Raw genomic sequence first — 15,009 nt, forward strand, 5'->3', positions numbered from 1 at the left:
GTGCGACTCTGAATATGCAAGCGCAAAATGGAGGGGTGGCTAGTCGCGTCCTCTTTACGCGTTTAAGGTGTGGCAGTGCGCGGTATGACGCCACAGTCACTCACTGCCAACACCAGAAGTCTTATCGAGAAGGATATTTTTGTCTCTCGTTCGTCTTCTCGTGAGAACCCGAGCAATTCTTTGGTGATTGAAATGTTATGGATTCTGTGAGTTCTTCGCACTGCGTCTGCACGTCTTTCCTGGATCTAGTAGTTAGGTACGTAACACCTAATTAGTGATCCCTTTGCTCCTTCTTGACAGGCAAAGGGATGAGAGAAGACGAAGCCCCGAAATGGAAATGCAGCAACGAGCAGAAGAGGCACGTCAGAATAAACAAATCACCGTTCTGCAGACTTAATTAAGCCACACAGTAACTTATCATTTTTCTTTTCTTTCCAAGCCTGATCACGCATTACAAGGCAATCAAAAAAAAAAAAAAAAAAAAAAAAAAAAAAAAAGAATAACGACGCTGCCGGGTAGTTGCTTGCTACCACCAACGCTGACTCATCAAGCCTGGGCGAACTTCTATCACTGGGACTTCTGCCCGAACCTTGACAAGCTTGCCTCATCACGCATCGAAGCACAGCTCCTCATAGACGCGACTTAGAGGGCATAAATGCGTGACGCATATATCAATTGGTGCGCATGAAACAGTAGAATTGCATTGGGCTGGGCAGAGACTCGAAAATATCTGGGAACTGTCGGACAAAGCCAGGGAAGGCCGCTGAGACCAAAGGCAGCACTGTGGAGGCGAAACCGCTGGCGCATGCCGAGACGCGTACGCAGTCTACTGATAGAGGCTGAGCATGGCAGAGCTGAAGGAATTTGACGTCGTGCGCGTCGCGCGAAGTGATGGCGCAGATACCGGCCCAGGGTACTGGCCAATAACGGCGCCGGCGCCAGCGCCCAAGAAGACTGCCAAGGAGGCAACGGACAAGATACCCAGAGCAAAGCCGCAAATGATACGCCTAGCTGAAGATGATCCTCGTTTGGTTGAATGGAAAGTGAAACTCGGAATTATTCTCAAGATGGAACTGTCACCCACCCCTGATGGTAAGTCTTGTGGAACCAGTATTAGTGCCTGGTAATGAAGCAATACTGACAAACAATCAGAAGGCAATCCTTGGTTTGTAGAATTTCCCCGGGGATACTGGCCATATGAAAAATCGAAGCATATCTGGGTGTCTGGGTACCCAGTCAAATCGAAGTTGTTCAAGACCCCCCAAGAGTTTGCGGCACATCTGATATGGCTCCTCTCATCGTCAAAGGAATACAAAGATTGCTGCTGCGTTCACTGCAACTCAATCAACATGGCAAAAGTCGCCACAGCCATGGACGAGATAGCTAGCAATACACCGACGCTACCGCCAGCGAAGCCGGAGAAGGCACAACCTAAAGTGACGCCCGTGCCATTACCGACGATCCCTGGACAACCTGCGACTAGACAGCCGGAATTAGTGCCCAAGGCGCAACCGGCGCAGGCCCAATCACATACAAAGGCTGCAGCTCAAGTACAGGCCCAAGCAGTAGCGCAACAAGAACAACTCCAACACCAACGGGCGGAGCAGCAGGCACGGCAACAAGCACACCTGGCAAGCCAGCAGCAGGCGCAACAGCAGCGCAGCGTGGGCTGGTCGCTACAATCGCCGTTTCTCTTCCGCGTGGGAGAGCTTGTGTGGTACCAAATAGGAAACACATGGCGTCTGGGTGTCATTGCCGCACAGAACCCTCAGCAGCCTGGGGCCCACGAATTGCTACCCCTAGGCAATGCCCTCATCCCACAGTCAAACGTCGCCAAGCATGATAAGGACATGCGGCCTTTTCAAGCATTTAGTGTGCCGCCGGTGTCTATTCCGGACATGCGTGACAAGATATTCGATGAGGTGCCGTGGGTCGAAAAGTTTCGCGAGTTTGGCGCAAATCCTTCGAAGCGCGAGTTTCTTTTGCTTGACGCATCAAAAATGGCGGCATCCAAAGTCGACTGGTCCTACTCGCTGTGGTCACCCATGTCGGAGGACTTGCAAGCCAAGACAATCACCTATTACGGCTGCTTCCTCGGCGCGGAGCGCATCGAGGTGGGCGACTGCTTAAGGGTACGAAACCTGCCCGCGGAGCTCAATATTGTGTCCGAGGACATGGTTGTCATGGGTCTACGATCCATCTACACGTCCAGCGACCTTCCGGGCGCCGTCTTCTTTCGCGGCACCCTCTACCAGCGCGCCGACCCGGGCGCCGACCCCTCGACGCTCGTCCCCGTGGATCAGCTGCCCGTCGTCTTGCGGGATGAGTCGCATTGGAGGAAAGCGGTACAACCTGGGACCTTTTACGGATGGGTCGTGGTGGGTGGCGATGGCGTCCGCCTCAAGGAGAAGTCGATCCGGGGCCGCTTCTACCCGACGCATCGCGTTATGCCCTTACTCAACGCGCCTGTGTTCGAGGCCGCCGTGGCGCGCCGCCAGATTGAGGACCAGCACCCCTACCTGAACAGCCGCATGGACGGCATTGGACGGTACCTGGGCCGCCAGGTCAACAGGTTGGAGACGCTGGGCGGGAGCGTACCGGCAGGCGCTAGGCTCGCCTTTGAACATTTTGTGCGCGAGGAAATCAGACGAATGTGAGCATGCAAAACAGGCGGCGCTGGTATAATAGCTGTGGCCAATGGCCGGCAAAGACAGCTGGCAAGAGCAAGCCTGACGAACAAGAAAGATGACTGTACATTAATTAAGTTTAAGCGAGAGGTGTTGTCGTCTCTTTTCTCAGCGGCTAGGCAGTATGAAGAATCAAGACAATCAGGAATTAATGACTATTGTCATGTACGCCTAATGCTGACAATACTTCAATACAAGATGATAGATGGTCCCTTGCCAGGACAACGACTGCGCAAGATGCATTTCAGCAACACCCATGCAGGATAGAAGGCAAAGTGACGCATCACGCATACCGACAAGACGCTTAATTTCGGGTCAACCGCCATGTTTCGGTGCGCGCACTTGCATATTATAACTCCCAGTTCTCCCCACGCGGGAGGCTGATGTGCGAGAAAACAAGACCATTTCTCTTCCAAGAAGGAAATTGGAAAAAAAAAAAAAAAGAAAAATGCGCTTCCCATTGGGCTTGCAGGGCCTGCAACGCATACGGGGTCGTTGCCTTTTTTTCACCGGAATGTGTGATCCATCTATCCGTACTGCATACTAATTCAAGGCAGCAAAAGAACAAAAGAAAAGAAGGAAACGGAACGGGGAAATAATAAAGCAAGACAAGGTCTTGGGCACGAAATACACGTGGCATGGCGCGCTTCGGTCTCGGAGGATCCTCCGAGAAACTCATACGGCAGTGGCGCATTTCTGTCACAAGTCTTATTCTCCCTCCCTCAGCTAATCCGTACAAATGCACTGAATGTAACCCGTGTTTGCGTGTGTACTGTCAATATGCTGTCGATCCGAGGCGTTTTGGCTGAGTGCAAGGGAGTTCTGGTTCAGCCACGCAGATGTGCGGATAGTGCGGCTGCATCCGCCCTTGTATGTAACAAGAGAATTTAAAAAAAAAAAAGCGCACACTTCTTTTTTTTTTTTTTTTCCGGTCGCTTGGAGACAGCCATTGTGATTTTCCTATTCTAGTGCAAGCTGCATGAGCGCAAGCTGCATGGTGTGGCGTTTTGCACACGCCCTTTTTTCCTTGGGTCTTTTGCCGTTTTGTGATGAGAGCAGGCCCGTGCCGCCTTGCGCAGCAGAGATGATGCCGTCTTGCTGATTTAGATCCTTTTGCATGCACCCAAGCTGGAAGAAAGGCCAAAGAGCAAAGCGTGGATCAAAGAAGCATATATGTCAATGTATCATCAAGTATTACCCTGGTATAAATGCCTGATGTGCTATAGAAATGTTATATGCTTGAATGCCACCTCCTTAGAACTCCGATGCCTGCTTATGATCATGTTAAAAAGAAGGCATTGTACCTAAATAGACAGCAATCCAAGAACAGGTTAGGATAGCTGCAAAGGAGCCTCTTGGAGAGTATATGTTGGGAGAAATTGAACCAAAAAAAAAAAAAAACAAGGGCCTGCCATATTCTCCAGAGAGTCGGAAGCGCCCGCCGTCGTTCAACACACTCCAACGCAAGGCGAAGCTCATTGTTCTAGAAAAGGTTCAGCCCTTTGTGCTTTGAGCTCGTCCAGTTTTGCCTCGAGTCTAAGCAAGAAATTCGGATCATAATCTCGATCTACGGCTCGCGGTTGGACTCTGGGTGAGTTGTCGGACTTTTGCTCGCCACACTTCCTGCATGAAGTGCCGTTCTCTGTATGCGGGGGGTACAGAGTCCAACATTTGATGCATTCGTAGTACGGTATACTGTTGGGACCAAATACGTCGCCGGGATAGCCGAACGGGTATTTGCTGAGTTTTGGTCTGCGTAGATGTTAGTCATATGAACACTCGTGGTAAGTGTTGCGGGACAGAAGAGGAAAAGACAAGACCCAACGGGAAGATTCGGTGAAGTGTATGCAAGAGGGGGACTCACGGATCTCGAGGGCAGTCGGTGCAGCGGACATGCTGGCATTTGTTGCACGTCGTCTGGCTCACTTCGGCGAAATCGGCTTTGCAGACGTGGCAAGTCCGTCTCACCCGGTAACGGGGCTTTCTAAGGACCAAATCCGGGCCGCCAGCATTACTGCGCCGCTGAAGCTGCATTCCTGCCTCATTACGAGTGGGATCAGGGACATGATAGCCTTCGTCGTTATTTTGATAGCGGCGTCGGGTCGGTCTTCTCCCAACTATATTGTCATCGATATCTTGGTCTGGCTGCAGTCGGATACATATCTTGCAACGAGCATGCGCGCAGTTGGAACAGGAACCCTGAGAGGTCATGTCACCATGGCAGCGGTGACAGTACCAGCGGAGACGGAGACGGAGTGATTTATCTTGGCGAAGGACCATCTCGTCGGGTTGCGTTTTTCTCATCTCCCAGGTCTGCACTTGCATGCCTAGACGAGTGGAGATGGCTTTCCCGCGCTGCTCAGCGATTTCCGACTTTGGGACTGTGAAGATGGTGACGGGGCCATTGGCGTCACGGCTGGGATGTGTCAGTGAAATTGAGTGCAAGAAAGAGGGAAGAAATTGCAGATCGACCAGGAGGTGGAGAAGCAGGATGAAAAAAAAAAACTGACCTTGAACAGCCAGCCCGTCTGGAAGAGCCCTTTGTTGAAGGCTTCATGGCGTCGTTGTGAGCAGAGTGTGTAGCAAGAGGTTCGATAACCCAGGAAGTGGCGCCAAGGGGCGTAAATGACAAGATGGAAGTAGACGTATTTGAGGATTCAAAGTTGATAGTCGGCGATGCGAGAAGTTTATAGCGCGGAGGCTGATGTTAGTGTGGGGGAATGACGACGGGCTCTTGAGGTTCCGTGCTGTACTGGCGACGATGCAGCGCTGAAGGTGTGTAGCACAGTGTGCGTAGTTGAGGGAGGGAGGGGGGGAGGGAGGGACGTAAGCTGCGTGTAGCGAGTCTGTAAAGAATTTGTGGGTGATTATGGTGAGGAACTTTGTTTAATATTGGGCCAAGACGGAATTGGCTATATTATGAGGAGGGAAAGCTGGCATGACAGTCGAGGCAGGAGTTGAAGAAGTTACAGGGAGGCGGGTGGAGGAGAGATGATGAAAGGAAAAGCTGACCAAGGAAGCAATGCTGGGGGGCGAGAGATGGTCCGGCGCTAAAACTAATTGTATCGGTTATCGGTGGAGGATGGAAACCGAGTTTGGGAGTTTGGGTGTGCAGCAACAAACTGATCTGTGATGTAGAGGTAGGGATCAAGGATACGGAGTACTGTATCAAGGTTGTGGATGGAAGTGGCTGAAAGCAAGGGGGTGTACGGAGTATGCTTGGTAGGAAATTGAGGGGGTGAGAGGAGAGGCACGAGCATGGAGAACGAGATAGTGTGGATGCAATTAATGACTGGGATAGCAGTGGGAAGCGAGATGCGGCACGGAAGGAGGCGTTGAATAATGGGGGATAATATGTTCATGTATGATGGATGTGTGGTGTAGACGGTTGGAAGTGACGCAAGAGGGTGATGAGGGCGTACAGAGTAGTAGACTTAAGGTATTGCAGGAAAGGTTCTTGGGCGAGTACAACCCGGCCCGTACAAGCGATGTTTAGCATAATCAGGGTAACATGGTTATCAAGTACGAAGCGAGGGCTGCAACGGACCAGCAGCCACAAGATGAAGATAGGATGAATAATTGGAATAAAAGCAGGCAGCGACGGCAGTGGCAGATAGGGCAAACGGGCAGCAAATACAGTGGAAATCAGAGCAATGTCCGCTATAACACGGCCGCTAAAGGACATTAGACGGCCTGTAATGGGGCAAGCGCCTGCTATAAAAAACCTACCTAGGTACCTAGGTAGGTATAAAATGATGCTAATAAAGCGGGCAAATGTCAACGAAAAGACCTCTCGCCCACCATCTCCGCCAACTTGATAATTTGGTCCTCCCACATTCCGCTTCCCACACACCCCTCCTCCTCTTCTTCCATCCATCCATCATACATCACCATCATCCTTCCCGTTTCCAGGTTCCTGGGTCGCTCCAGAAAACACCCCTCATACTCTCGCCTCGTCATATTTTCTCCTCCCGCCCCTCACCGGCCAGTCATCATCCATCGCCTGCCTACTCGAGCCAAGGCCCTACGCCCAGCGAAGATAGTCTACACACCACTCGGTCCAGCCCGTCGCTCTTGCGTTGCCCAGCTTGCCGTCGTTGTCCACGCCACCTCTGGTCTGTCTTGCAGCCTGACACCGTTCTTGGAGACAACGGCCTTGTTCTTCATTTTCTACTCAGTATTACTTCTTCCTTGCTGCTCCCTCAACAGCCTCAGTGGAAACTTGCCGCCCCTTGCTCCTCGCTCCTCGTTCCTAGCCCCTCCTCGCCCCTCCTCGCCCCTCCATGCGTCCCACCATCTCGATTCTAGCTGCAGTTCACTGCCCCAGCCCTGCACATTCGACATTCTTGTTCAAGCAGCTGAACCACTGCGTTGGGATGACCCTGGCACTGCCGTCACGGCAGCAATGCCCGCGCCACACAAAAAACAAGCACGCAACCGAAAGGAAACTCAGCTCTCTGTCCCTCGTTCCTACCACTCTCCCAATCTCTCCGATTCACCAGGAGTAGGGGGCTCGAGAAACAATCACACGATTAAACCCCTAAAGCAACTTTATCAAAGACCCCCCGGTCAACCAAACAACTACGGAGTACTCAGTCAATGTTGGACTTGCCGAGCTAAATATAGCACGTCTTGCCATCATTTGAACATGCCTGCAACAGTGGAAAGCCAATCTCGGAGACGCCTCCGACTCCAGCATTGGCTATCACGCCCAGAAACCCAACACAAACAACAATCGTCGATTATTTCCGCCTTCAAAACTTGCAACTGGCTAAGCAAGACATTTGACACGCAAGCACGTTGACACCAAATATGTATGCAGCGCGCCCAGATCGGTTGCTGCGGTCCACGTCCACGACAGGCCCTATCTCGCTAGCCAACTAATTATCATAATTAGTTACTACTTACCTCGCTCAGAGGGGACGCAACCAGTCTGTTTTCAAATCTCGCTGACGGCACTGCTCAGTATTCGTACGCTGTGGCGGCCTGTATGTTATACAGTGGATTATACTTTTCGCAGCATCAAAAGTGACGCTGAAGCTGCAGGACCAAATAAAGAAGCATGCACAGTAGCCAAGTTGCCAAGCGAGCTATGCTCCCTGCGTCACAGACGCTTTGCCTACTATTTCTTATCCATGAGCGAAAGAACTCGAGACGAAAAGATGGCGTACGATGTATTTACTGTACCAGCGCTTCAGCGCCCCCGTTCCGACCGCGTTGCCGCAGCCGTCTCCACCACGGACTGCCCCCCGCTGCTGAGCGGTTCGGGCTTTTGCTTGACTTTTTGCCACAGATTGGTGTATTTCCAAACCAATGATTGGAATGCCGGTCGAGCAATGTCCTGAGTTCCAAACCTTCGGGCTGTGTGGCTCGTGCGCTCCTACTGGCCTGTCAAAGGCTCATGCTGATTGCTAATTCAAGTCAGGCCAGCTTCATCAATTACCTCGCCATGCTCGCCTGGCGCATTCGGACCCAGCCTCACAGATACGGCTGCAATGTGACTCGGAACCAGGGCCGACGTTCTTGACTGGCCAGAACAATCTGGCTCGCCGACTCGCATTTTGGCAAACCCCGTCAGCGGTACCTCAAACCTGCCACAACATCTCGCCCGATCAGAATTGAATGTCTCCAGCGCACGGAGCGAAATCCTTTACTGCTGTCACAACATACTGACATGTCCTCTTGCACATGATGTTTTATACGGCTGTAGACTGGTGGTTCACGTGGTGGTACTCATGCAGCTGGAAGTACTAGCTAGGCAACTAGGGCATACAGCCGAGCAAGGACTCTCCCGAGCGTTCTGTCTTACTCGCATGCTTTCTCTCGAGCAGTGGTGTGCTTGTGTAGTTACGTACAACGATTTCACGAGCCACTCAACCACTGTTGCTGCGTTTGAAGAGACTGCCGCCCATTTGAGATGGATGGGCGGTATGATGTTGCGCCCGCAGATGCAATTCTGGCAGCATGTCTGGTTGGCCGCCACTGGACTGGGTCTCACTCAACATCACACCCTGACTTCGTATATGTTTTTCTTCTCAACGGTTGGTGGCCTAGATAACTTGATCATTGAAGACTAACATACCTTGTACGCACCAGTATGCAGCCACACGAGGCGCAGTCTGTGACAGAGGGCCTCCGGCCTCAAGTTGTACTCACGTCGTACAACGGAAGAAAGAGCACAAGGATCGACACAGTGCTTTCCTACTAAAGCAAATTCAAGCCAAGTCTCTGCCGTCTGTGGCACTACCAGCAGACTACAAAGTCTTGGCACAAGTGGCTTGCAGATGGATGCTTTCCAGGACCCTGGGGCCTGCCGACGAAGCTCCGGCAAGGGCTTGCTTGCCATGCGGCGGAAAGAACTCATTGCCGCCTTTTCGCCAACTAACCAGCAATAAGCGGCGCACAATTGTTTGCACGCCGTGGTTGCTTAGTTGCTCGAGATGTCGGCGACTTTGGGGAATCTGACGATTGCCTCCAAAGAGAGAAGTTTCTGTGACTACCGCTTCTGCTAGATCCGTGTCATGTATCGATCCGATATACCAAGGCGCGCAAACTCGAACAAGATAAACGAAGTGCTAAAAATCGGGATGCGGAATTCGTACTGCTAACAGAAAGCCTTATTCAGTCAGCCACATGCATGGCACCTGTCGGCCCTCCACACCCAAGCACCTGGTACAGTACGGAGTATTGCGTATTTATGCCACGCTGGCGTATCCACAACCTGGCACGATATTGCTTTGCGCTTTTTCTGCACCGAAACTGTCATTTTGCCTTTCTTCGGGTGGGGGGTCCTCGCCCATGCCACCGGGTCGGGTCCGTTGTTAGTGTTAGGCCGAGCGGTGTAAACAACTACTGCGCTACAAGGGCTGTTCAGCTCCTCAAGAGGAGGGGGAAAAAGAAACGAAAAGGCAACTCGGTGCTTTGCATTGCAGTGACTTTTACGCCGCCATTATGACTTCACCATGCTTTCTACCCCGGCAGAGACTTGTCCGTACCAATTTACCGGGAAGAAGGAAAGACAATGACATGGTCTTGTAGCGTCACTTCGGAACCACCTGTCACCAAGGAGCAAGTTGAACTTGATTGGAACCCTAAAGTAGCAAAGTTGTAGTGGCAGCGGGCCGTTCCTTTCTAAACAGAGCACTCCGCATGATATGGGATGCCTATGGCAGGGTTCCAGAACCTGCGGAGACGACATTTTCATTTCTCACTCTTTCTTATTGCCTTTTATTCCTCAGACCACTTTCTTTGTCCCCCTAGCTGCATTTTGTCTTCGCCAGTGCGCTGCGACCCGTCAGCCCACCGCCCCTGCATATTAATGCGACTTGCTGCCCAAGCTGCCGGGACGTGACAGACATGACCTGATGAACACAGGTAGCGGAGGTGAAAAAGAAAGAAGGAGGGGCGTGTACCGATACCTCGGCGACTTGAACGGACCCTTTGGACATGAGAGTGTGCGCTCGTGAGCGGCGGACAGCAAAAGTAGAGCCGTCAGTGACGTGCCTGCACTTTTATGGTTTCGGGTAGTGCTATGTCCTCCATGGAAGCAAGTCAGTCTGACTCGAGGCGATTCTGGAGCGTGCGCCCCAGCTTAGTGCGGAGGTATTCCCTGCTCGTGATCAATCTACCCAATTTTGGCATCCTCGCGCCTTCGGCCACGTCGATAATCGTCGCCGCGCCGCTGTCCCGCCCTCCGCGACGCGTCGCGCCGCATGGCTTCCTCGCCCTGTTCCCCGACTCGACGGCCATATTCTTCACTGTACGGCCCGGCGTGCTCCTGAAAGCGCCCGTCCGGATTGCGCGCGACCAGGCCATCCAGACACGAGCAAGTGTCGAGGCGCACTACGCCGTAGAGCGCAAAATACTCGAAGAGACTGAGCTTGCAATCCCGTATTGTCAAGTGCGTCCTCTTCTCCAGCCTCGAGAAGCATCAGCGTTGACGGTGCAGACATCTTGGCTGGTACGCCGCGTTTTCGACCGCTCTCCTCTTTCAGCACGCCAACGTCAGGAGCCTGCAGTCCTTGGTCGCCCCCCAGCCCCGAAGAAATCACACCGGCCCTCCATCGGGAATGGTTGCTGCAGACCATTGTGGCCGTGTCGTACATTCACAGCCATGGCATCGCACATAGCGCGACCTGCGTGCTAGCAATATCCCCCTCCACGACATGGAGATCCGGATAGGGAGACGCGGCGGTCCGAAGAGGATGTGAATAGTAACTTCACCATGGGAAAGTTTCCCAACGTAGATGGGCTACTTGGAGGGTAACTATCGTGGGATGCTGGGACGCACGCCTTCAAGAACACGGCAGAGATTGAAAGGGCTGCATTGGAACTACTTTCGGATGCTGGGGCGGGGGTGTTCAGCTCCTGCAAGCATCATGTAGACAGCGTTTGCAATCCATCCGTCGCCATCCGTCGCCATCCTAGCTTTTATTTTCTGATTCGCTCCCCCGGCGTCACGTGGGAGTGGCTGCTGTCCAAGTATCTCAATTGTCACGCAGCTTGGTCGACAACTCGTCAGCACGGCTTCAGCCTACATTTCTCTCTGCTTCGTTCTGCATCTTTCTATCCCATCTTCGACTTGACCAATGGCAAAATATCGCAGCGCATGTGCTTGCGGACCAATGTATTGAGCTTAGGGCGGGAGATGCTTCTCAAAAATATTCAGTACCACGCCTCGGACAAGTACGTGCACACTGCTACATGAGGTTGACTTGAGCGTCCTCACCGAGCGTTTATCTCCTGCTGAAAAGCGAGCTTGAAATCATCATGGGGAAAAGAGCCCTTATAGACGACCCCGTTGATCAAGACGACCATGAGCGACGTAAACTCTCAAACAAAGCTTACGTCGTTGGCTGGATTTGCGCCCTGGAAACAGAATATGTCGCGGCTCAAGTTTTTCTTGACGAGAAGCACGCACCGCCCGAGTCGGTCGCCACCAACGATAACAATGATTACACACTGGGCCGTATCGGGAAACACAATACCGTCATCGCCGTACTGCCTGGCGGGGAATACGGCACGGCGGCTGCTGCTACGGTGGCTCGCGACATGCTTCATTCCTTTATTAACGTACGTATCGGACTCATGGTTGGTATTGGCGGTGGCGCGCCAAACGCCAAGCATGACATTCGGCTTGGGGATGTCGTCGTGAGTGTACCGCAAAATGGATTAGGAAGCGTGTTACAATACGACTTTGGCAAAGAGATACAAGATCAGCCGTTCCACGTCACACGCTGTTTGGCCCCTCCTCCACCTGTGCTACTCACCGCTGTCAGTGGGCTAAGATCGGCATACAAGATCAATGGCCATGACATCCAGAATGATATTCGGACCCGCTTAGCAGAGAATAAAAGGCTAAGGAGAGAATTCAATCGCCCTGACGCAGCAACAGACAGATTATATCACTCTCATGTTGTTCACCCTGTGAGCGAAGGTGGGTGTATGACCAGCTGTGGCACCGATGAAGCCTTGATGGTACAACGCGTGGCTCGAGACCAAGACGACGATGATGACCCGACGGTGCATTATGGCTTAATCGCCTCGGCAAACCAGCTGATGAAGAATGCCGAGCTTCGAGACCAATATGCGAATGAAAGAGACATTCTCTGCTTTGAGATGGAGGCCGGCGGGCTAAATAACCACTTTCCATGCCTAGTCATCTGCGGTATATGCAACTATGCCGATACACATAAGAACAAGAAGTGGCAAGGCTACGCAGCAATGACTGCAGCCGCATATGCCAAGGATCTTCTAAGAAGGATCCCAGCAAACAAGTTGGAGGCGGAGAAAGAGCTCAGCAAGCAAGTAGAACATGGTACGTCTTTTAACTTTCGGTGACTGACAATTCTACTATTACATAGAACATAGAAAAGTCATAGCTAACAGGATTCTGGATGTAGTTCAGGCGAGCGTTCAGAGCCTACATACCTCGAGTCATTTAGACAAGATAACAAACTGGATTTCCGCGCCAGACCCTTCAACAAACCTGAACAAGGCACGACAGCTACACCAGCCAGGAACCGGCCAATGGTTACTGCTCAGCGAACAGTATCAGTTATGGAAAACAGCTAGGAATTCTTTTCTATGGCTGTACGGGATACCAGGCTGTGGCAAGACGGTTCTCAGCTCTACTGCCATGACAGACCTATGTGACGACGAAGAAACCTCTCCAAATCTTGTGTACTTTTATTTCAACTTCGCCGACGTGGAAAAAAGGTCGACTGAGAAAGCGGTACGCTCGCTGATAGACCAGCTGTACCGCAAGTGCACGCCCGCCCAAGGATTGCTAAACTCATTCTACGCTCCGTATCAGAAGGCTGGAGGACAGCCCAGCGAAGATGCGCTACAAGAAATTCTTCAAGCCATGATGCAAGAATGCGGCGAGGTCTGGCTGGTTCTAGATGGGCTTGACGAATGTGAGACACGAAGTCAAAACGCTGTCGGCGGAATCATGCCGTGGATACAAAAGCTGAGAGGTTCGTTGACGAATATCCACCTTCTTGTTACCAGCCGACCTGTGCATGATATTCAATCATGCATTGAAACATGGGCATGCGCCGAAGAAATGATTTCGCTTCAATCGAACCTGGTGGCGCACGACATCAATGCCTATATCGAGACCCAAGTACAACAGATCAAGCGGTGGCAAGCAAAGCCAGATGTCCAGAGGTTGATAGCGACAACATTGAGAGATGGTGCGAAGGGAATGTAAGTTGTTTTTTTTTTTTTTTTCTTTTGCTGCCCTCGTAAAAATCATTATATTACTTTTTTTCTGATTCTGTAAGGTTTCGATGGGTCTATTGCCAGTTTGAGACGATAGAGAAATGCCTAAGCCTTGACGAGCTGCGCAGGGCTCTCGCATCACTCCCGCCAACATTGGACGAGACGTATGCGAGAATCCTGAAGCGACTATATCCTGAACACAAGTCTCGTGCAGTACGCTTGCTGCACCTTCTGGTCTATTCTGAGCGACCCCTCCGTCTTGACGAGGCTGTAGACGCGCTGGCAGTTGAGCCAGCAAGTGAAGCACGCTTTGACCCTGCCAATCGAATGCCGGTGCCACAGGAAATAGTGCAGTACTGCGCAGGCCTGGTTACACTCACTGTGAGATATAGCAAATCTAAACGACTTGATGTAACTGAGATTGCACTGGCACATTTTTCAGTCAAGGAATATCTGCTGTCGGATCGATTGAAACCAAGCATGGGAGAGCAGCTCAACAAGAGAACCGCGGCAGCTGCGTTGGTTGAGCTTTGTGTGTCATACTTGCTCTCCTTGGAACCCTCCGTGGTACCGGACAGAGTAGGAGAACTATACCCCTTTGCCCGGTATTCAGCGCAGTACTGGTCACATTATGCGTCTGTTGTGGAAACATGTCCGTCATCTAACCACGACGTCCTTGCCACAGTCTGGGAAGTTTACGCCTGTCAAGACAAATTCAGGCAAATTTATCAGCTTTTTTCACTTGATCATCCTGAAAGATATATTGAAGAATATCATGGCAAGGACGTAGTAAGCCCGTTGTACTACGCATCGCACGCCGGCTTGCCGAATTCCGTCCATCAATTACTGCTGATGACTGAGGCAGACGTCAACAGCAGATCTGGCTATTTTGGCACTGCTCTGCAGGCCGCTTCGTACCAAGGGCATCTAGATACTGTGAAGGTGCTACTCGAATACGGCGCCAGAGTGAACGAGCAGGGCGGCTATTACGGCAACGCTCTGCAGGCCGCTTCCATCGCGGGACACGAAGCAATTGTGCAGATGTTACTCGAGTATGGCGCCGATGTAAACGCGCCTGTCCCCTTCGTACACGACCTTTATTCTGATGATCGCATCATGACTGGCAGCATTCCCACTGCACTTGTGGCTGCTTCGTCTCAAGGACACGGGTCCATTGTTCACATGCTCATCCAGGCTGGCGCGGATGTGAATTTGCAAGGCGGAAATGCTGATAGTGCTCTCATGGCTGCTTGTCTGGACGGACAAGAGGCTGTTGTCCGGACGCTAATAGATAGCGGCGCTGATGTCAATGCGCAAGGCGGTCAGTCTGGCACTGCGCTCGCAGCTGCCGCGTGTACAGGAGAAACGATCATTATGGATATACTCATCCAGCGCGGCGCGGATGTGAACGCACAGGGCGGAGATTATGGTAATGCTCTTGTGGCTGCCTGTCTCGGAAAGCACGAGGCTATTATCCGCAAGTTGATAGATGGCGGCGCTAATATCAATGCGCGCGGGGGCCTCTTTGGCAGTGCGATTGTAGCCGCCTCGAGCCTGGGGCATGAGGCCACTGTGGGAATGCTCATCGAGAGCGGCG

The 15,009-nt window shown here is 52.0% G+C and overlaps 3 protein-coding genes across 3 annotated transcripts in view; 2 read left to right on the forward strand and 1 right to left on the reverse strand.

The window, feature by feature from the left end:
- Positions 1–845: 845 nt before the first annotated feature.
- Positions 846–2,657, forward strand: BBA_01723 (transcription-silencing protein Clr2; the record flags this gene model as incomplete). Its single annotated transcript, XM_008596820.1, has 2 exons — positions 846–1,092; positions 1,153–2,657. 2 exons carry the CDS (start codon positions 846–848, stop codon positions 2,655–2,657), a joined length of 1,752 nt encoding a protein of 583 aa, XP_008595042.1.
- A 1,505-nt stretch (positions 2,658–4,162) lies between these two features.
- On the reverse strand, positions 4,163–5,244 carry BBA_01724 (uncharacterized protein; the record flags this gene model as incomplete). The annotated part of the gene is made up of 3 exons (XM_008596821.1): positions 4,163–4,439; positions 4,552–5,103; positions 5,198–5,244. 3 exons carry the CDS (start codon positions 5,242–5,244, stop codon positions 4,163–4,165), a joined length of 876 nt encoding a protein of 291 aa, XP_008595043.1.
- Positions 5,245–11,456: 6,212 nt separating this feature from the next.
- The window catches only part of BBA_01725 (F-box and WD domain-containing protein), a gene marked incomplete at both ends in the record, with an annotated part of 8,182 nt that continues 4,629 nt past the window's right edge, over positions 11,457–15,009 (forward strand). The window contains 3 exons of the mRNA XM_008596822.1: positions 11,457–12,504; positions 12,794–13,397; positions 13,541–14,984. Of these exons, the coding sequence (XP_008595044.1) occupies positions 11,457–12,504; positions 12,794–13,397; positions 13,541–14,984 (3,096 nt within the window). The remainder of the gene's footprint in view (positions 12,505–12,793; positions 13,398–13,540; positions 14,985–15,009) is intronic.

Source organism: Beauveria bassiana (assembly GCF_000280675.1).
Source record: "Beauveria bassiana ARSEF 2860 unplaced genomic scaffold BBA_S00003, whole genome shotgun sequence".
Taxonomy (NCBI): domain Eukaryota; kingdom Fungi; phylum Ascomycota; class Sordariomycetes; order Hypocreales; family Cordycipitaceae; genus Beauveria; species Beauveria bassiana.